Source organism: Bos taurus, chromosome 13 (assembly GCF_002263795.3).
Source record: "Bos taurus isolate L1 Dominette 01449 registration number 42190680 breed Hereford chromosome 13, ARS-UCD2.0, whole genome shotgun sequence".
NCBI lineage: Eukaryota > Metazoa > Chordata > Mammalia > Artiodactyla > Bovidae > Bos > Bos taurus.
Genome location: NC_037340.1, coordinates 67,738,977 through 67,761,846, shown reverse-complemented (window position 1 = coordinate 67,761,846; position 22,870 = coordinate 67,738,977). Strand labels below are relative to the sequence as shown.

At 41.8% G+C, this 22,870-nt stretch overlaps 1 protein-coding gene and 1 pseudogene across 1 annotated transcript in view; both read right to left on the bottom strand.

Annotated features, from left to right (window-relative positions):
* The window catches only part of DHX35 (DEAH-box helicase 35), a 68,935-nt gene extending 46,323 nt beyond the window's left edge, over positions 1-22,612 (bottom strand). The window contains exons 1-4 of the mRNA NM_001192343.1: positions 22,573-22,612; positions 15,753-15,886; positions 11,206-11,298; positions 2,492-2,569 (exon numbers count right to left, since the gene is read on the bottom strand). Coding sequence (NP_001179272.1) covers positions 2,492-2,569; positions 11,206-11,298; positions 15,753-15,886; positions 22,573-22,612 — 345 coding nt within the window. The remainder of the gene's footprint in view (positions 1-2,491; positions 2,570-11,205; positions 11,299-15,752; positions 15,887-22,572) is intronic.
* On the bottom strand, positions 2,577-10,773 carry LOC107133054 (cytochrome c-like; annotated as a pseudogene).
* Positions 22,613-22,870: the final 258 nt, after the last annotated feature.

The window sequence follows — 22,870 nt, the reverse complement described above, 5'->3', positions numbered from 1 at the left end:
AATAATGAAGTAATTAAAACTTAATACAGAAGAAAACTAACGCAAGGAGATAGAATTAATTTCTTGTCCAGGTAGAGATGTCAAAATAAAGGCATTCTGGGGACTTCCCTGGTGACACGGTGGACAGGAATCCAACTGCCAACACAGGGGATATGGGATGGATCCCTGGTCTGGGAAAATGCCATGTGCCACAAAAGAAGTAAGCCCTGGAGCCCAACTACTCAGCCTGTGTGCTGCAACCACTGAAGCCCACACACCCTGGACCCCATGCTCAGCAACAGGCGAGGCAACTTCCATGAGAAGCTCATGCACTGCAACAGAGAGCGGCCCCCACTCGTCACAACCAGAGAAGAGCCCGCACAGCAACAAAGACCCAGGGCAGCCAAAAATAAACATTCACATTTAAAAGAAAAAATAAATTAAAGAAGTATTACTCAGAGAGACAGAATTCAGCCAAAGAAATCCAGTTTCAAAGAAATCACAAGCTTAAGCTAAAACAGCTTAAAGACGAGACAAAGTCACAGCAGAGTCGAGGAGAAACAAGGTCTCAAAGGGACAGGTCAGAAAAATCAACCTGTGGACATCCTCCAGATCTCACAGCCTGGACCTGAAAGAAACTACCGAGAGGCTTCTCCCAAACCTGAAGACAACCCCCCTAATTTACACAATGCTACAAATGTCAGTTACAAAGCTAAAGGAGCTTCTCTAGTGTCAGTGCAGTACCAACACCACAAAGCACATGTGAATCACCCACACAAGAGAGACACTGAGACACTGCTCTGCTCTCACTTGAGGGAATAAAGAGGGGCTCAGTGGGGACAGAGCCAAAAATTGCAGGAAGAAAGAATTACAGAAATGGGTCAGACTGTTAATTAACAAAAATACTATGTTATTTTCTGGGTTTGTTTTTTTTTTTTAATGTTGGTGATATCAGGGTTTTGCTTTTTATATTATCAGTTTTTAAAATTTGTCATGTATTGTAATATCACCTCCCATTTTAAATATTCACTTCTCTAGTAGAGGAAAAACAAAATGCATTCAAAGAAGTGACTGTGAGACCCAGGTAGAGATGCAAAGAAAACAAAATCAAATAAGTCTGACTAAAAACAATCATGAACATTGTGGACAGGCTTGAAGAAATATCACAAAAGAAACTGGAAAGGCGATGAGCCCAGAGATAGTGATAAATATTACAAAGGCAATCTAATATACACTTAATTGGTGCTCCTAGAAAAGAGAAAAAAAATAAATGGAACAGAAAAGTATGCCGAGATATAACAGAAGAAAACCTGCCCTGATATAAAGTGATTTAACATGAAGATTTAAAAGTTCTTCCACATTTAAGAACAAATGAGAACAATCAGAATCAAGACATATCCCAATGAAACAGCAGTACTACAAGCATTCAAGCAGAAAAAGCAAGCTTGGAAGGTGAGGGGGGCTCTGCTGGACCTCAAATTATTTCTATACAGTGATGCTTTAGGCCAAAAGGCAGTGTCTACAGGGCTCTTACAGAGTGCAAATCAAGAATTTTATATCAACAAAGACCACATTCAGACATTCTCAGGCATATACAATTCAGCCAATCAAGAAGTAAAGTGCAAAAAAAAAAGTGAAATGAGCAATTCAAGGTTGGCAAAACCATGGAAAATAATTAGCAATTATTAAACTAGAATTGAAGTTAAATACCTGTGGGAGTTATGATTATAGAAAAGAACATGTACTTATAATCTTGAAATTAAAATTATAGTTCGGAATTTATCACAAATGGAGGAAAGAAAGGTGGAAAGAATAAGCGTGCTAATTTACTCTTATAATAGGCAACTACCTATAACATAGTTCCAAAAATAAGTAACCTTCTAAAGCTTTCTGTAATCCTTTTTCTTCGCTTTCAAGCTTTAATAAATTCTCTTGTGCTGAACAAATACTTACCCAAAGTTCAGTACTCCAAAGTTCCTATTTCAATGCAGTTTCTTCTTTTGTTAAATTCAGCAAAAACAAATATATGGCTACAAGCCCATTTTTACAAAATTATTTCTATCCATCTACCCACTCCAGTGTTCTTGCCCGGAGAATCCCAGGGACGGCAGAGCCTGGTGGGCTGCCTTCTATGGGGTCGCACAGAGTCAACACGACTGAAGCGACTTAGCAGCAGCAGCAGCAGCAGCCAACTATTTATCTAAACAGAAAATGAAGCTTAAAATGATGTTCCCAAATATTCACACTGTGTTTGCTATGTGGTGAGATTTGGGGTTTTTTTCCCCTAATTACTTTTTCTGTTTGACTTTAGTACTTTATTATTACATAAAAATTCATGATGTACAGGTATCAATTTTACAAAAATAATCAGACCATAGTTCTTTTTAAGCTGAAGAATTAAATTCTTGAGGAGCAGTGTCATATTCATCTGGAGTTTGTAGGAAAGAAGAAAAAAATAAGTCACTAAAATAGAAGACACAGGCAGAGTCTTTCCAGCAAAAAGGAAACTCACTGTAACAGCAGCCACTCTCCGGGGCTGGGTGACTCCCACCACTCTTCCTTCAGCCGTCCAGCCAGCTTCTGCCAGGTACTGCAAATAAAAGCATGTTTCAGCACACACCTGATACCACTTCACCAGAAACAATCTACCCCAGGATGACCCTGGGTTAAAATTACTGACAAAGGAAATAGCAGATGGTTCTTGTTTCAGCCGATATTTTAAAAATTATTTTGCAAATGAGGGATCTGAGGTTTGGAAATGTGAGGTCATTCACTTTAAGTTCATAGCACATGTATAATAAATTCAACATTCTAACTCCCCCGTCTTATAAAATGTCCCATTCTTCAGCTGCCCCAAGGAATAAAAGAACTATCCATGGGTCCCTCAAAACCCTGCTAAATCTGTAGAACAAAGAATTTTAAAGTACATACATAGTTCAATGAATATCATCCGTACAAAACATTTTAACCAGAGTAAATAAAAACAATTACGATTTTTAAAAAGACCAATAAAACATGTCATTGCAAAAAATTAGATTTTAAATACATGCAAGTATTCCACTAGATATTATACATTAATATCTAATATTTAATAAACATTAAATTAGATTATCTTATTTATTTATTTGCCACATATACTTATTTCTTAGTTATTTGATTATATGCATTTTTAACATGTTTTTGTAGTGTCTAAATTATTTTACAATAAATACATATATTACTTCTATAACAGAAACAAAAAGATTAAAAATACTGTTACATGTATCTGCTTGTTTGTTCAAAAGACTAATAAAGGAAGGGCAAACTAGAAATTAAAGAGAATGGTTTTCTGAGGAGGGTTGGTAGGAAAGGGGTGGAGAAAGGGAGAAACTGAAACAGGGGAGCAGAGACAAAGAGCGGCAATGCTCTGAGCTGACCTTTGTGTGCAGCTCTGACTCTCAGAACTAGAGTCATGTTGCATGTACTCTTCAAATACCCAAACAAATACACGAGAAAAGCAACCAGATGTCAAGGGAAACCAAAAAGAAATGCAAACACTAACAAATGACCCTATCTGTATTACAAATAACTGACTGACCACCCTGGAGAGGGTAGAGAAGAAAATCAACCTAGGATATTGGAAAACAGAACCTTGATGAAAGTCAAAGACAAAAAGAACAGTACCTCAGTGCTATAATCTAGTTAGTAAATGTTAGGGGTACGGGCTAGCAATTCTGGAGCTATTTTATGTGTTCACTACAGTTTGGCCACCTGATGCAAACAACTGACTCAATGGAAAAGACCCCGATGCTGGAAAGACTGAGGGCGGGAGGAGAAGGGGACGACAGCAGATGAGACGGTTGGATGGCATCACTGACTCGACAGACATGAGTCTGAGCGAGCTCCGGGAGTTGGTGATGATGGGGAAGCCTGGCGTGTTGCAGTCCATGGGGTTGCAAAGAGTTGGACGTGACTGAGCTACTGAACTGAACTGAGAGTTTAAGAAATAATAAATACACTGCAGACAATGAGAATGGAGTTTCTCACTATGGAAGAAGAGTTACAGATAAGGAAAGGCTACAATGAGTTCTATGCCGTTGGACTGGAATCCATGAAGTATCAGCATAAATTTGTGATTTTCAAAATACACACAGATTGGCACAGATATATAATAAGTGTTTTTACATAGGAATCTAATACTTCCCTGATAGCTCAGTTGGCAAAGAATCCGCCTGCAATGCAGGATCTTCCTGACCCACATGGTAAAGAATCCACCTGCAACGCAGGAGACCTTAGTTCAATTCCTGGGTTGGGAAGATCCCCTGGAGAAGGGAAAGGTTACCCACTCCAGTATTCTGGCCTGGAGAATTCCATGGACTGTATAGTCCATGGGGTCACAAAGAGTAGGACACAACTGAGTGACTTTCACTTTCACTTCACTTTAATAAGTATATTATATATATTTAATACATATTATATATATACATAATATATGTACATAATTAAGGAAGTCCTAAGTCTGCCCACTGAGTCTGCCCACTGAGACTTATAGCAAAGACACCTCTGTAACAGTGAGCACTCTAGCACCAAAATACTGATTTTTAAACAGCATTTCCCAATAAGAGGAATCAGGGCTCCTTGGAGAGGTGGCTGACCCCACTAACGTGCAGGAAAAATAAAAGATGAGCATGAAACACTTTCTGTTACTAGAAAGTAAGGAAGTGTTCAAAAATGAATGGAGTCTTTTAGAAAGAACACAGGAGCCAAATTCAAGGAGCTCCTAATGACCAAAGCTGGACCATTTTGACCAACACAATAAATAATTATAGCATTGGGTTTTAACCCATACAACAAAATAAATCACCATGAGTTCATACTGATATACAAAAATAACTGGATAAACAAACAAACAAAGGAGAAAGGACAGTTCTTCCTTACCGGAGATGTCACTTAATAAAGGCAGAAGGGAAAGGGAGTAAAGTCATCACTAGGCAAACACCTGAGTAAGTGCTGCAGACAAGATCCACTGAGGGCTGCTACGACCAGCGGGTGACAGTGTGAAAGAAGCAGAATATCTGCAGGTTAAAAATATCTCCTCCAAGATACTTACAACTACAAAGAGAAAAACTTTACAGGTGAAACCTGGGACCTTAACAAAGTGATCAAATAAACCTCACCAGATGAGACTTTTTAACATTTCAGCCCTCTTGATACAAGGCACCAATAAGGACACATCATTTCTATGGGATTCTTGCCAAAAATCCAAGCTCATTCTAATCATGAGAAAACATCACATAAACCCAGACTGAGGAACACTCTATAAAATAAATGCCCAGTACTCTTCAAAAATGTCACGATCAAAAAAAAAAAAAAAATGTCACGATCATAAAAGATGAAGAAAGACTGAGGAACTCTCACAGACTGCAGGAGACCAGGAAGAAATAACAACTAAATCCAATGCAAGAATCTGATCTTCCGAGAAAGAACACTGGTGGGAAAATTGATGAGATTTAAGTTAAGACCTACAGTCTGCTGCTGCTGCTGCTGCTGCTGCTGCTAAGCCGCTTCCGTCGTTTCCGACTCTGTGCGACCCCATAGACAGCAGCCTACCAGGGTCCCCCGTCCCTGGGATTCTCCCTCCCTATTATTAATGTTCTACTTTTGATTACTGTATCATGTATGGGAAGTGATGTAAGGGGTGTAAGGGAATTTTGTATTACTTTTGCAACTTTCCTATACTCAAAAATTAGCTAAAAATAATAATTTAAAAATGACTGTAAGGAACAAATTGTTTTAGATAATGTCGGGTTTTTGTCATAAAAACTGTGAATACAAAATACTACCAATCACCCCAACCAACACAAATGCAGAAAGACAATTATAAGAATAATGGCTAAGACTCACCAAGCACATCACTAAGTGTCAGCAACTGTCTGGCATGCATAACCCAGTTTAATCCTCGCAAAAAATCCAATTTGGAAGGTACCAGCATCATCAACAATTAAGAGATGAGGAAACAGAGAGGTCATAGGACTTGTCCAAGGACACAGATAAAAATCTAAGAGTTGGGATTCAAGCTCAACAAACCAAACCCACATATAGTTAAGTTGCTCAGTCATGTCCAACTCTTTGCAACCCCATGAATCACAGCAAGCCAGGCTGTCCTGTCCATCACCAACTCCCAAAGTTTACCCAAACTCATGTCCGTTGAGTCAGTCGGTGATGCCATCCAGCCATCTCATCCTGTCGTCCCCTTCTCCTCCTGCCCCCAATCCCTCCCAGCATCAGTGTCTTTTCCAATCAGTCAACTCTTCGCATGAGGTGGCCAAAGTATTGGAGTTTCAGCTTCAGCATCAGTCTTTCCAATGAACCATCAGTCTTTCCATCAGGACTGATCTCCTTTAGGATGGACTGGTTGGATCTCCTTGCAGTCCAAGGGACTCGAAAGAGTCTTCTCCAACACCACAGTTCAAAAGCATCAATTCTTCAGCGCTTAAACCACATAACCAGGACACAATTCTACCATCCAAAATAAAACACACTCATTTGTGTCAATCTCTTAGTAGTAGTGTTAAGGCAAAGAAAAACTAAGTCTATGATAATAAACCTGACCATGAAGCCAATCTCTCAATATATCTGAGATTCAGACTTCTGCTTGCTTATGTTTGCTGACAAGTGGAAATACAAAGATGCTGCAAATGTAGGTATAGTGCAGACATCAAAAGGCAGTGGATGTCACAGAGGGAGACTGTGGAATTCCACCTCAGTTCTCTCTGCTCTTTTTAAGGGTCATCAAATCTGTTCTTCTTGTTGAACAGTGGGATTAGGAAGAACTCCACTGAAAACTTTAATAAAAACTGCAGCAAAAGAACTTGTTTTCACAGTCCACTGTTTTGACAGAGCTCTAGGAAAAAAATATCATCTAGCTTCCACATACAGTTTGTGAAATTTCAAAACTGGTGCAGGGTGCTAGGGCATGCTGTACTTTTCCAAGGAAAGATATTACATAAATCTAGCAAAATAGTTTGTTGACAAAAACTTGCTTCATATTCTTGCCATGACCTTCAGTTCCTCACTCCTTCCAGTTCTCCTATGCTGTAACTCAAATTTAGCTCCCCAAGAAGGTGGAAACTGTGACTCTCTCAGAGAAGTGGAACTGAGTAATAAGGAAAAAGAGGATAATCCACAGCAAGGAGAGCAGGTATTTGGGCCAATAACATAATCAATCACAAGCCTCTAGTCATTTTCACCAGCAAAGCTTAGAAAATTCACTGTTTACCATTTATTCCTTTGTGTTTTTTTGCATTTTGTACCATGAATGGATCCCCTATTCAGAAAATACAACACTTATTTTAAAAATACAACTCCTAGAATTTCTCTGGAGGTACAGTAGTTGAGACTTTGCTTCCTCATGGAGTGGGTGCAGGTTCGATCCCTGGTCAGGAAGCTAAGATCCCACATGACTCATGGCCAAAAAAAAATAAAACATAAAACAGAAGCAATACTGCAACAAACTCAATAAAGACTTTAAAAATGGTCCACATTACAAAACTCCTAAAACAATACAGGTCCTTAAAAACAATTAAATTCAAATGCATATGCCCTTTGACCCAGCAACTTATAACTACTATATTTATTCTATAAGTATACCTGTATATGTATGAACTGAGACAGGTGCCAACTGACTCAAAGCATCATTGTGAGAACATAAAACTGGAAACAACCTACATGTCTACCAACTGGAAACTGGAAAAATAAATGATGTAGAATCTATGCAACTAAAAAGAGGATGATACGCTAAGTGGAAAAAGAAAATAAACAAGGTGCATAAAATATGTACAGACACTACCATCTGAATTTTCAAAAGGGGAAGAATATATATATATATGTTTTCCTGTAAAAATTATCTTTCTGTGTAAAACCAATAAAAAAAAATCTCTATCCAAGAAAACTGTAGCATCAATTACATCTGTATAAAAGAAGTATCAGAAGACAGGACAGGGAGGTGGGAGGGAGGGGACATACGTATGCCTATGGCTGATCCATGTAGATACATGGCAGAAACCAACACAATATTGTAAAGCAATTATCCTCCAATTAAAAATAATTTTTAACTGTTAAAAGAAGATAGGGAAATCTTCCTCTTTTTATATCCTTTTGTGTCTTGAATTTTAAACCATGTGAACCTATTAAATATTCCCCCAAAATTAAAAATACTAAAATAAAACTTAAAAAAGAAACTCCCTGTGTTTGCTGCCACACTGCCAGGCTGGATCCTCAGACCCCAGTTCTTTCTCCCCTTCAGAACATGCTTTCCTGGACTCAGCCCCCCAGCAGGTGCGCTGTGACCCCTGGCAGCCAAGCCTTGCTGGGGGCAATGACCAGACGGTTGCGCTGTACTGTATCACTGATCCAGGTGTCTGATACCCATCACTGTGGGAGGACTCCACGCACTGCCACCCTACTGCAATCAGACCTGGCCACATCATTTGCTTTGACCAATGAACGTGACAAGTGTCACTTCCAGGCCACAGTTTTAAGCGCCAGCTCATGACCCTGTCATCTACTACAAGATCCACAAGTCTCCGACAGGAGCTGCACCATCATCCTGGGTCCCAGTGACCATGTGTGAGCAACCCACACCTTGGGTCATCAACCCCAAAAGACCACACAGTATGAGGAAGAAAGAAACCTTTGTGCTCTTAAGCCACAGAAATTTTCAGGTTCTTTGTTATCCTAACAGAGTTTATCCTCAGCTGACTAAACAATCACACCAACTAATGCAAAACAAACTAAGATCATCTAATACCATGTGGCCATTAACCTCTGTTCTACACTCCCCATCTCACCACTCTCTACGCTGTCCTCAGCAGTAACATGAAGATAATAACAGTGCCTGTCTCACAGGGCCACTGAGGATAAAACAGTATGTGTAAAGTGATCCCTTTATGTAGCACTTATAATTACTACTTATTGTTACTTGGTTTATTATAATTATTATTAATAACCAATAATCACTCAGAAATGTAACACGGCCCTTTTCCTGTGTCTCTAAGAAACAAATAATATGCTAGGGTTTTGTTTTGTTTTTTAGGTGCTAAATACTCTTTTATTTGATTCTACACATAAACCACACTAAAATGCCTTTCATTAAGTAAAAGGCAATATTTTAGATAAGAGAATTTTAATTAAATTGGCATAGTTAAGACCAAAAAGATAAAGTGGACATTGTCAGTGTCTCTTCAACCCTTGCCTTAACAGACTAATTGAAACATACCTGAATCTTGTTCTGTTCTATGTGACAGCGAAGGCACTGTCTCAGTATTTTAATATATTAATATAATCAGTTCTAGAAATCTACATAACCAATCCTCTAAAGGGCTGGAGAAGGCATTCACCACCTCCCTGAAAAGGTTAACATTCCTTATTCACATTCAATCATCGCTTTAGAAGAGGAAGAGAGTGACAATACGTGTTGAGCCAGAATTACTATCAAAATTCAAAAAGCTGATCATATTCATTTAGCCACAAACCAATCTTATTGAAATCAGGATTGTCCAACAGAAACATTCCATCAGTCATGCATGATCTGAATTTTAGTGTATGAGATCAATTTAAATACAGTACACACAAAAATTCATGAAACATTTCTGTTTCATAATAAATAAGACAGTGGCCAACGATTACTCATTAGTAGCTTTTTTGAGATAAGTTAGCAAGTCTTCCCTTTCTTCTCTTTAATGTCAGCAAAGGTCATTTTTGTTCCAGGGATGTATTTCTTGGGCTTCTCCAAGTATTACATCACCATCTCCTCTCCCCAGGTGATGCCCTGGTTCCTGCTGGCGCTGATGTAAGAGAATCTAGCCGCCTGACCTGTCTTTCACTCAAACGGACCATGGAAGTTCGGCCCAGTTTTGTGCTTGCCTCTCTTTTCCACAGTAGAGCAATGGGCACACTTCTGAACAAAAACCTCCCAGTCCTTCTTGACATCACCTATTTTTAAATCATTCTTTCTTCATGCACACCTGAGAGGTCCCTGCTCACAAGCTGAATGTCCTGCTCTCTCTATGCTAGGGTCTTGGTACCATCTACTCGTATGTTCTCCCTCCAGGTCTCCCGTCTCCGCTCCTCTGCTGTCCTTTCCCTCTGTCTACTATTCCCCAGCTGCACACTAGATCACCTGGGGAACTTTTAAGAAATACCTGTGTCAGGGCCCCAACCTACACCCAGTATCGTGTTGGGCAAAAGAAGCTTTACTTTTTCTTTGTAAGAGTTCAAAAATAGGCAGAACTAATCTACAATGCTAGAAGACAGAATAAAAGTTATGCTTGTGTGTGTATGCTTGCGGAAGCAGGAAGAAACGGCAAGTGTCCAGAAGAGGACACGGGGCCTCCAGGGTGCCAGTGATGTTCTATTTCTTGATTTGGGTGCTGGCAGTACTGTATTCACCTGCGAAGGTTTACCAAGCTACAGTTATGATCTATGATATCGGAAGTATATGTATTTTATACTTCAAAAAAATCTATACTTAAAAGGGAAAGAAAAACCTGCAAGGACTCTTATCCCTGACCACTTAAATATCATGCCTCACCCTCCAAGTCGTGGCTCTTAAGACACACTTCGACTTCACCCTGTCTTTCCACTCTTGATCCTACCTGACCACTCTGTTGAGCCCCAAACACCTCTGCACTCCAGTATCTCTACCCACAGTATTCACTGCATGAGGACATCTTCCCAGCCGGCTCCCACTGATCGTTCAAAGTCTATCTCTTTGTCTTGTTTCCCCCTTTCTTTCATTTCAAGATTAAATGCCATTTCTCTTACAAAACCTTTCCCGATCCTCCTTTCCACTTCTATCCACAGCAGAAATGATTTGGCCCTCTAAGAGAGATTTCTTCCATAGCATTGTATAATTCTATAATACACTGTCCATTTTTATTCACAACTATAGCAGCATCCATCTTACCCCTCCTCTTCTGCCTCTCATGCAGGAGACATGGGTTCGATCTGCAGTCTGGCAAGATTCTACATGCTGTGGGGCAGTAAGCCCATACATCACAATTACTGAGCCCATGTGCTGTAAAGCCTGTGCTCCATAAAAAGAGAAGCCATCGCAGTGAGAAGCCTGTGCACCACAGCTAGAGAGGCTTGCTGCAACTAGAGAAAGCCTGTGCTCAGTAATGAAGACCCAGCACAGACAAAAAGAGAAAAAGAAAGTGTTGCAAAAATAAATAAATATATACTCACTTGTGGAATCTGTGTGCTTTTCCCACATCCTGTTTCTCCAATTATCACTACTGTCTGATAGTTTTCTATCAAGTATAATATGTGATTCCTCAGCTGAAAAAAAATATAACCAAACACTATAAACAGACATACATTTTCTCAAAAGACCTAAACAAAGATATTTAAACATTATGAAATGAGCTATTTGCCAAAAGAAAGGACATTTTCAAAAGGAACTACCAAAACATATTCCAAATATCTATCAAAATGTATCTCAGGTACTGTTGGTATAAGGCAACACAATTGCAACTGAATATAATAACTTATCAAAATATATAACGCACATACTTCTTGATTCAAGAATTCTACTTTTAAGAAGTTATCCTAATACATGTGGACAAAGATGTATATACAAGCATGCTCATTGCAGTATTGTTTGTAAGTACCAAAAATCCAAACAGCCTATATGTTTATCAACAGGGGAATGATTAAACAGTTATGAAAAGACTCCAATAATGGAATAATATGTAGCCGTTAAAAAGAACAAATGCCTACTTGTAGGCATGTGGAATGGTCAATGAGGTCTGCTATGGTAAGAAAGCAAAATGCAGGACAGTGTGATAATACACTACTATTTATGTTTTTTTAAAAAAGGGTAAATACACATACGCTTCTTTACATATAAACTACTTTGGGGAAAAGCAAAATAAGGCACTGGTAACTGTACTGTCTCCAGGGAGGGGAAGAAAGTGGGGGGCAGGGAGCAGGCATATGAGGAACCCCTTTAACTTTGTGCAATATGCATGCATCACGTTATTTTTCATTTACTAGCTGGTGAAAACAAAAAGAATATGCTTTCATCTCTGCCTCTACAGCCAAGTGCACAATAAAGCACCTACACATTACCTCTGTATTTCAACTGGGCCTTCTGTTACCCATTCAGTGGGAGAAGAAATGCTATTTTGGCCACTGGAAAGTCACAGACAACTCCAAGATCCCATGTACTCAGTTTCAGAATGTACTTCTGTACCCACATTTGATAACAGACACACCCACTGATCTGTAAAGTCATGATGATATTCCATAAATTCCTGGTTTGAGGTAAAAATCTGCCAAATTCTCCTACTCTCATCACCGTTCAACTCATCTGACTCCACAGAAGACTGAGACACATGATGCTGCCTAATTGCTTAAATAAGGTATTGGGGTGTTTGGGGGTTCCAATTTAGCATTATTTAGGGTCTAAATAGGAGAAGGAAATGGCGGCCCACTCCAATATTCTTGCCTGGAGAATCCCAGGGACGGGGGAGCCTGGTGGGCTGCCGTCTATGGGGTCGCACAGAGTCGGACACGACTGAAGCAACTTAGCAGCAGCAGCAGGGTCTAAATATGTAATTCTCCAGTTTTAGTGTAAAAATCTTTTAGAATATTTTTATTATCGATTTAACATATATTAAATAGATATTTAACTATTTGTTAAAAATGAAGATTCCTAGCTCTACCTTCAGGGTTTCTGATTCAGCAGGGCTAGGGTAAGTCCAGGAATTTGCCATTTCTGCAAACACCCAAAGGGGATTCTGCTGCAGGCAGTCTCATGACTCATCTCGATGCTTTCCTTTCAATTGCCTGGACTCTGCACTTTCTTTTGGGTTAGTTTTAGGCAAGGAAAGGTTTGGGTTCTTTGCAACCATTTTGGTAACTGATATCTTGTCAATCCATCTGCTGAATGGATGAATGGATGAATGGGTGGGTGGTCAAAGACAACTTGAAAGACAATTCGAATACAGACAGAGACACACATGGCATTCTAGGGAAATAACATAAGAAGATGGAAATAAGCAAACTATATGAACTCTATTCAAGAGGTGCTAGAAAAAGCCCATGAAAGGCTCCAGGTTTGATTTGGGAATGAATTACTAATACGAGATGTAGTGAGGGCCTTCAACACAGTCAGTCTGGGCTTTACCTAGGAGGCAGTATGTGCTGTGTTGCAAGAAAACTGGGCAGTGGTATACCAGAGTGATTTAAGCGTGAAGAAACTGAAGGCACTAATTTACTTCATGTGCTAAATATGAAGCAATGCAAATGCATATTTGCACGCAAAATGATGTGTGACATTCGAGAGAGAGATGACAAGATGATTTCCAGTTTAGAGACTGGGAAAATGATGGTACCACGAACAGGTACAGGCAGGGAAATCGAGGACAGCTGGTGCAGAGGACCAGACTGAGCTTCAACGAGGTTTGAGTTTAATGGAATAAGAATACAAGCTTGCATTGCAGTGTCCAGGGCCCAGAGAAAATGACAGCCCACGGGAGGCAGCCAACTGAAATGTCACCTTGAAATGGCACTGGGGAAAGGGGGAATGAGCCTTAGATTTACTGCTGCTTTAGTTTCAACTTCTATCTTTAAAGCTACTTTCACTTTAAGTTTTAATGGGGGTGTGGTGGTGAATGAGTTACTTTTATCGTTTTCGTCTCCTGTGCTGTACTAGGTCACTTTGGTCATGTCCACCTCTGTGCGACCTCATGGACTGTAGCCTGCCAGGCTCCTCTGTCCATGGGATTCTCCGGGCAAGGACACTGGAGTAGGTTGCCATTTATTCCTCCAGGGGATCCTCCAGAACCAGGGATCAAAGCCGAGCCTCCTGCGTTGCTGCGATTCTTTACCGGCTGAGCCACCAGGGAAGCCCTAGATTTATCTTTAATATCTTATGAGATTACAACTGTGCTTAAACTCTGCTTTGATTTTTATCAATAACTTACACCTCTCATCTTACCATTTTTAATTTGATCAATGTTACCATCCTTGTTTTTTTTTTTCCATCTGTTGTTTCATTTATTATATTTTACAAGTACAGCTGGTGGATGAAGAAGAGTCCAGAAAAGTAAATACTCAGTAAACAATAATTAACCTTGTACTTAAATGTGCATAACATGTCAGGTATTTTACTAAATAATGCTCCATGTAGATTATGGCATCTGGTCCTCATAACAATCCTATGAGGTAGGTCCAATATTACAGACAGGAAACAGAAGCTCAGGTGCTGAAGTAAGGTCACACAGCACACAAATGATGAAAACTGCCTTTGAACTCTGAAGTCTAGCTCAAGTCTAGACTCTTCATCACAGCTCCAACTGTGTCCCTCCATGCTGAACCTACAATCTTATCTTCTGAGGGTCAAACTGGTTTACATTCACATATGATGGTTGAGGTTAATCATCTATAGAAGAAACCCAGACTGTCAGTACAGGAGTGACTAAGATGTCTGGGGTCACAGAAAAGTCTGATGGAGGTGACTTGGCTACATTCAGAAGGCAGCTGCTTCATATCCATTTGGACAAAGAACATATTAATAAAAGAGGAATTTTTAGCATAGTCTAGACAAAGAAACTCTCTAAGAGCAAGAACCTGACGGCTTTCACCCAACACTGTACAGGAGAAAAGACAGACACCAGTGCTGGTGGCCCCACCTACTTGAGTCGTTCGAGGGGCCTCATACGAGGCAGCGGGACTTCAACACCCTACATCAGGGGCTACAGGAAATAAATATCCTTCAACTGTATCTAAACCGCCTTTGGCTCTGGGCCCACTTTCTGATTATGGCTTGACTTTCCATGTGGACTTGGCAACAGGGAGAAAGTGTGCTCATGGACTGTATTCTCTGTACTGGAGAACCATGGCTAACTGTAAATGAATATACTCTGAATTCTAGTTTAACACTTTGGTTTCTGACAAGATGAGTGTAAGTGCATTTCATGAGACTAATAAAATCATGCATCTGGATGTGCATGTGGTATGTAATAACCACACCCAAATGCCATCACTCTCCCCGTGGGTGTTAACCTCTTCAACAGAAACCACCTGCTGCTGCTGCTAAGTCGCTTCAGTCGTGTCTGACTCTGTGAGACCCCACAGACAGCAGCCCACCAGACTCTGCCATCCCTGGGATTCTCCAGGCAACAACACTGGAGTGGGTTGCTATTTCCTTCCCCAATGCATGAAAGTGAAAAGTGAAAGTGAAGTCACTCAGTCATGTCCGACTCTTCGAGACCCCCTGGACTGCAGTCCACCAGGCTCCTCCATCCATGGGATTCTCCAGGCAACAGTACTGGAGTGGAGTGCCATTGCCTTCTCCGGAAAGAACTTGATATTTCTAATTAATCTTGTGTCAAAAAATATGCCTTAAAAAAGCTAAAACTGGCCATATGCCAGTAAGCTACTGAAAATGGATGCATGAAAGTTCACTGTGCTGTTTTCTCTACTTTTCTGTATGTTTGAACTTGTCCATAATTGAAAGCAAAGAGGGGAAAAAAAGAATGTCACTTCATTTCTTTCAGTTTTTCCAATATGCAAGATCTAATTGAAAAAAACCTTAAGGACTTTCCGGATTTATAAGATTAACACACACAAGTATTCTAAAGACACCCTTCAGATAGGCCATCTCTGAGCTCACTGCATTCTAAAGGATCATTAACAGTAAGAGGAACATTATTCACTTCAGTGCCAAGTATTAAGCCACTGCAGGCTGCTTCGGGCCGACGACTGAACATGCTTATTCAATGTACCTTGAACACTGGCAGCTTCTGCCTCTGCTGCTCTATAGAAAGGGCAGCATAAGGGTTGTAAACAACAGTTGTTGCCGAGTTTTCAGCTAGACTTTGTCTCTCTTCAGAGATGCTGACACCTGGCCCCTCTGTACCTGCAACAGAAATGTTTTTGGGTTTTGTTTTTTTTTCAGATTCTCTGATACAAGGAACAGGAAAATTGTGAGAAAATTACAAATTCAAAGATGAAGATATACAATGGAAGCCATGCGTTTTTATTTCAAACCACTAAGAGTAATTTCAGGAAAACATTTAGAAAGGTACCTGTGAGACTACAGAAAAACATCATACTGGTGTCAAGAACAGAGGAGATGGCAGTCCCACTGGGCTGCAAATTGTTTACACACAACTGTAGGTGACGGAGGACAAGGTGTTGAGTTCTGGTCACCAGGCTGGGATTATTACCAAACTCTTAATATAAGTGGTGGGAACCCACCAGGAATTAGCTGAAGCAAACGAAGAATCCTAACACCGTACGATGGCAGCAAGGTTCAGGGTCAAGGGGTACCAGGGACTCAAACACCGCCTGGCCTTTCTCCTTCTTTCTCTGCTCCTCTTAACAAGCTCCTTTCTGGGCTGGGTTCTCTACAGGAGCTGGAATCAAGGCTGCAGCCAATGCCAGAGCTCAGGCTCACAGTTCCTCCACCATTCACTCACTCATCCACAGAACAAAGATGATTGTGCCAGCGATACAGCAGTGAACACTACAGATGCAGGCCCCACCTCTGAGCAGCTGACTTGCTTCTCTTATTCTTCCTTCCAAAGGAAGAGGACTTAGAGCATCAAGTGGTGATGGAGAAAGACCCAGGGAGGGGGACCGGGAGTCCCAGGTGTGTGCTATTTGGAAGGTGGGGACGGCTTTCTTTCCCCCAGTTTAAGGCCATTGCCCTGCCCGATCCAGTCAACCATGGCCCTGGAACGGGCTACAACAATTGGCAGCTTCTATTTGAGTCACAGAACTGAAGTGGTTGGGAAGGAAGTGCTGGTCTACTATGCTGAGCAGATTAGACACCAGATACCCACAGTGGCTTCTTCTTTTTTTAATTATTTATTTGGCTGTGCTGGGTCTTAGTTGCAGCATGCAGGATCTTTAACTGCAGCGTGTAGGACCTAGTTCCTTAACCAGAGATTGAACCTGGGCTCCCCTGCATTGGGAGCAGGCATCTTGGCCACTGGACCACCCAGCAAGTCCTACCACAGTGGCTTCTTGGTAAGAACAGTAACAAACTGGGACTCAGGGAGGAAAAGAATAGGGAAGCCACATCCTGCCTGTTTGAAAAACTGTTTGAGGTCCTATGAATTTTTAGCCTGAAAAGGAAAATGCCTTAGGAGTAACATGGGTTCCATTTTTATGATCAGCCTCTGTAGTCTGTCACACCAAATTGTTTGTGCATCCCAAGACAGAACTCAAGAGTTGTAAGTAAATGGAACAGGGTTCAGAATTCAATTCAACGTAAGAAAGGTATCTCTAAAAATAAGACTTGTTCAGCACAAGAGACTGTCGCCTTTGGGAATTAATAAAAACCCTCCCTAGAAGTTCACAGCCCTCTGTGAGGGGTGCTTCAAGAATAATTACCCAATACTATCATCACCCAGGTTTTCTGAATGCATAATCCATGATGCTATGTAAAAGTGCAAAGGTTTTGTGATCAGAATACTTAGCCCAGTGATTTACTTTTACATTTTTTGAAGGGTCCCAAACCCCCCTGACAATCTAATAGAGCCTATGAACTCCATCTCCTGAAAAATACACCAGGGAGTAATTTATGAGAACACAAAAACGCTGGAGGTCCAGAGACCACCCCCAGAGCTAAGTTCAGAATCACCGCTGTAGCTCTCTGATTCCTTTTCCATTCATTTCTAGGAACATAGTTGTATTCCGGAGGTCCAAGACCGTCAAAAATCAGGTAAGTGGGGCACTACTATATTGTTTTTGCCAAAATGTTGACCTTCCTTTCAACAAGATAAAAGACAGAACAGGACTTGGAACAAAGCCTGCACTCAAAGAGGCACATTTCCTTTCCTTTCTCCCTTTATTATCACTACATCGGATTAATTCCTTGTGATCTTCACTCAAGAAAACTAGAGCAAAGAAATAGCTTATCTTCATCAGCTCTGCTTTCATCCTGAATTCTCTTCTTTTCAACACATTTTAAACCTTTATAGCATGCTTAGAATCTTTTAACATTGCTCCTACGTCTCACCTCCTCCCACTCCAAGATTTAATCCACCCAGGTGTCTTCCTGACTACCCCAACCCTCCTGTCTCTAACCTATAGCCAAGTTCACCTCGGTACATGCGGTTATGAGGTCTTTTACAAGAACAGGTGCTGTCAATCAATGAGGAGCACGTCTCCTCCATACAAAAGACTCCATTCAGCCAAACTAGGACTGCTTCCTGGCTGTCTATACATCCCATGGTCCATTCTGGCTGCCTAGGGTTTGTTTTTCCCTTGGGAATATTCTCAGTGCTTAAATGAGTAACAAGTTTGTAATTCTTATAAATTATAAAGGCCTTCACCTCTCCATCTATAAAATAAGTTGATAACAGCACGCCCCCTCGCCCTCTTCAGCATTCCTTCTAACCCAATTTTTCAGTTTAAGTGGTGATCCATCAATGGGTTATAAAACTCATGAACTTCTTTAATATGCTATGCGACTCAATTATTTTGGTGTTTGGGATACTGCTGAGGCACCATCCCACTCTGCCTTTGTTCATGCTAAACTAGAAATCAAACAGAAGTATCAGAGTGCATTCCAAAAAGCACTGTTGTTTTTGTGCAACTCTCTTCAATTGTGTGTGTGCACACACATGTGCGTGCGTGCTAGATCACAGCACATTTCTTGCTGTGTATCAGATCAAAAACTCTTCAAAGCTGTTGCTATAAAGTCTTTGCCAGACACGTGGTCAAACACTGATTTATCACTAAATATCTGTTGAATGAAGGAAGGAAAATGGCCAGGCCCTTCTGATTCACTTGGACTAACACGTCAAATTTTTTTTTCCCTACACAAAACTCAGGCAGCTCCTACAAAGATCTTAAGGCAGAGATCACAAAATGGTAAAGATCACAAACTATGAGGTCCCCAAACATGCCATCGTTAAAATGTTTGAAATCATTAGTTTAAAACATGTAAAAACTTAGCATTCTAATCTGGGTGTTGAGGCCATGTGACAACCTTTGGGTGGAACCACACAGAGCTTCCTGCTTTAGACAGGATATTGTATACCTCGGGCTAATTGACACAGTACACACTCGAGTTTGCCACAGTTCCTTCCTCTCCTTACTGCTTCCACCCGGCTGCTTCACTCATTTAGATTGTCCAACAGGCCCCTGTAGCTACCTGAGCTTGTGACTCCCAGCCTGTAGGACACATGTTCCTCTGCCCTTATACCCAGTCTCAGTCACTTCCCTGACCTTCCCTGTGTATTTCTCGTATCCTATTTTCACACCTTCAATTTCAGTTTCCTCATCTGTAAAATGGAGTAATACCTCCATCACAAGACATCGTGACCACTTAATAAGATGACGTAAGTAAAAGTGACTAGCACAAAGTGTCCAGTAAGTGTCATCAAATTCATTACAGTTAATGACAGAACAGTTTACCTGGACCAGTGGTTCCCAAACTTTAATGCATACTGGAATCACCTGGAGATCTTTAAAAAATACTGATGCTTGGTTCTGAGCCCCTCTAGACTTCTCATTTCGGAGAAGGCAATGGCACCCCACTCCAGTACTCTTGCCTGGAAAATCCCATGGATGGAGGAGCCTGGTGGGCTCCCGGGTCGCTAAGAGTCGGACAAGACTGAGCGACTTCACTTTCACTTTTCACTTTCCTGCACTGGAGAAGGCAATGGCAACCCACTCCAGTGTTCTTGCCTGGAGAATCCCAGGGACGGGGGAGCCTCGTGGGCTGCCGTCTATGGGGTCGCACAGAGTTGGACACGACTGAAGCGACTTAGCAACAGCAGTAGCAGACTTCTCATTTATCACCATGGAGTAAAACTGAATAGCAGGAGTTTTTAAAAGCTTCCCAAGTGATTCAACTACACAGCAAAATTTGAGAACCACTTACCTAGACAGTCACCGAACCCAGAAATCTGAGTCATTACTGACCTCACCTTCCTCTGTATCTGCCTCTAAAACGTCTCTCCAATTAGGTCCCTCCCTACTGCTCACACGCCAGAATCCCAGAATCTCGGGTTTCAATATCCCTCCTCTGTTTTAGCAGCATCTTCTCTTAAGGGTGTCCCTGACCTTAATTTCCTCCCCTAAGCATTTGCACACTAATGCCAGTTATCTTCCAAGAATAAACTAGATCATGTTATCTCCCGCTTAAAAACAGTGAAATCTGAATTCTTACATGAAGACTTCTCACGATGACGCCCCTACCTACCCTTCTGGCTTCATGTTCTGCCACGCCCCACGCTGTGTTGCTGTTGTTGTTTAGTTCGTTGTTGTTTAGTTCCTAAGTTGTATCTAACTCTTCTGTGACCCCATGGACTGCAGTCTGCCAGGCTCATCTGCCCATGGGATTTTCCAGGCAAGAACACTGGAATGGGTAGTCATCTCCTTCTCCAGGGGATCTTTGATCAAATGAATCTGTGTTTCCTATGTTGGCAGGCGGATTCTTTACCACTGAGCTACCTGGGAAGCCCCGCCCCAAAACATATCCTACCACTAAGCATCCCCATGCTACTCAACTACTTTGGTGTTTTGGACACTGCTGAGGCACCATCCCACTCTGCCTTTGTTAGTGCTACACGCTTTAGAGTTCCATTCTCCTACCTCTCCATGGCACAAAGCCTTATTTGTGCTTCAGCGTTCATCTGAAAAAATATCACTATCTTGATGAATGATATCTTATCCACACATTTAACCTCTCCCTCTCATCTATCTGTGTGTGTGCTTACTCGTTCAGCCAACTCTGTGTGACCCATGGACTGGAGCCTGCCAGGCCCCTCTGACAACTGAATTCTCCATGCAAGAATACCCAAGTGAGCAGCCATTCCCTTCTCCAAGGGATCTTCCCAACCCAGGGACTGAACCCAATTCTCCTGCATTTTACTGTCTGAGCCACCAGGGAAGCCCTCCTCTCTCCAATACTTCCATGAATTATAATAGTTAAATATGTATCTAGGGCTAAGAGCTTGACATGTATTCTCATTTAATCCTCAAAACAATCCTCTGGGTAGGTGCTTTGCCCAATTTACAGATAGAGTAACTGTGATTTTCCCAAATCACCAAGTTAGAAAATGGCAGTCAGGATAGTCTCGACAGTCTGATCCTACCAGAGCTCCTCTTCCTTACCACTCCCTTTTTCTGTCTCACTTTAAAATCTCTTAAAGAGGATATCCGACTTCGTATTACAATTGAGAGAGAGAAAGCATAAATCTTGAGAGCAGAGCCTTGGTCTAGAGATATTTGTCTCCTGACCACAAGGCTAGGTGTTCAGTAAGTAAAACTACAGTGAAAGAGCGAAACAATGGAAGAGAACTCTGGGAGTAATCCCATGTTCTTTAACCAAAAGAGTATCTTGGCCTGATTTTCAACAATTTATTCAGACCTTTATTGTACTTAACACTCTGACCTGTTATTAAAGGCTCAAAGAAATAAAACAGAGAGTATCCTAACTGGATACTCACTACCTAACTGGACTTTAGTTTTGGCTGCAAATAAAACTCAGGATGTGGCTGAGGACTTGAAATGCTGAATCATAAAATCATAAAACTCGTTAAGTGACAAACTACAGATTTTAAAAAAGAATTAACACATCCCTTGCTTGGGTTTTCTTCCGCATCACTGATACGCATGGTCAGAATTTCAGGGACTCGCTCTAAAATACCCTTGAAAACCTTCCCCTATATTACCCTTCTCTGTCTTATTTCATTTTTGCTGCAATATACTTTACACATCTAGACCTACAGAGGTTCAAGTGGTGGACAAAAGTAAGTTGGCAACGATTAAGAAACTTTTGTTTTTCACAAGAAACTGATGGAAGGGGAGGGAGGGTCTGGTACATAAACATTCAACAAAATCTTGATTAATGAGTCAATTCAAAGAAAACAAGCAAACCATTTGGCGGCTGAAACTGTGTTAGCCTGCAAGACGGGAAGTGGGTGACAGCCAACGCGGAGAGTGTTCACTTCTGGCAGACACGCGGGGTGGACAAAAATTACCCTAAAACATACTAAGATGCTTTCCCTTTTAACGAGCACCTACTTACTCTACATGAAACAACGCGCGCACGTTCTCCTTATTCTAGCCCATACGATAGGTGTTATTATTCCTCCCATTTCACATATGAGAAGTCTAAGGCTAAGAAGGAACTTGTTCAGAGGAACTCTACTACTCTATGGCAGAACTTAGAATTCTAATCCAGGCAGTCTGATTTCCTAACCTGAACTCCTAAACCCAGGGCAGCACCACCTGTCCAGTACCAGCGTAGCCCCAGGGCGGTAAAAGGACACGCGTGGGCGCTTCAGCTTTTCCCCATCTCACGGGTTGGGCAAGACAGGCACCAGGAAACGAGGAAAACGAGGCCCGGGGAGGCTGAGACTGTAACGAGGTCACAGAGAATTTCTGCCCAGGTCGGGGGCGGATCCCTGAATCCCTCGGGACCACTGTGCACGCCTAAGCTTCCGAGGCCACCAGCGCGGCAGTGGCCAACCCGCCGAGGTCAGGGCTGCAAGCAGGTCCTCAGGCCCCAGCAGGCTGGCCGTGGGGCCAAGACCGAAGTCGGGCCGCCGCATCTGCCCAGCGTTCCACCAAGGGCCTTACCGGGTCGCCAGAACTTCACCGGTCCCACGGGCGCTGCCATGCTGGGGTGAAAGGTCACAAGGAAGGCTCCACCCCTCCGCCGCGCACCAGCCCCCAAAGGGGCTGGGGGGCGTGGCCCGCGAGGAGCTTGGATCTAGGAGGTTCCGCGGTGTTACGGCTACGCCCCCGTAACCACCCACTCCGAGCCACGTGATCTGCGTTTCGGCCCCGCTCCGGACCCATGTGATCGGCTCCGCCATATTGGAGGGAGGGCGCGCCTCTCTTCCTCTTTAGAGTAGCGGACCTGGGTTCTGAGTGG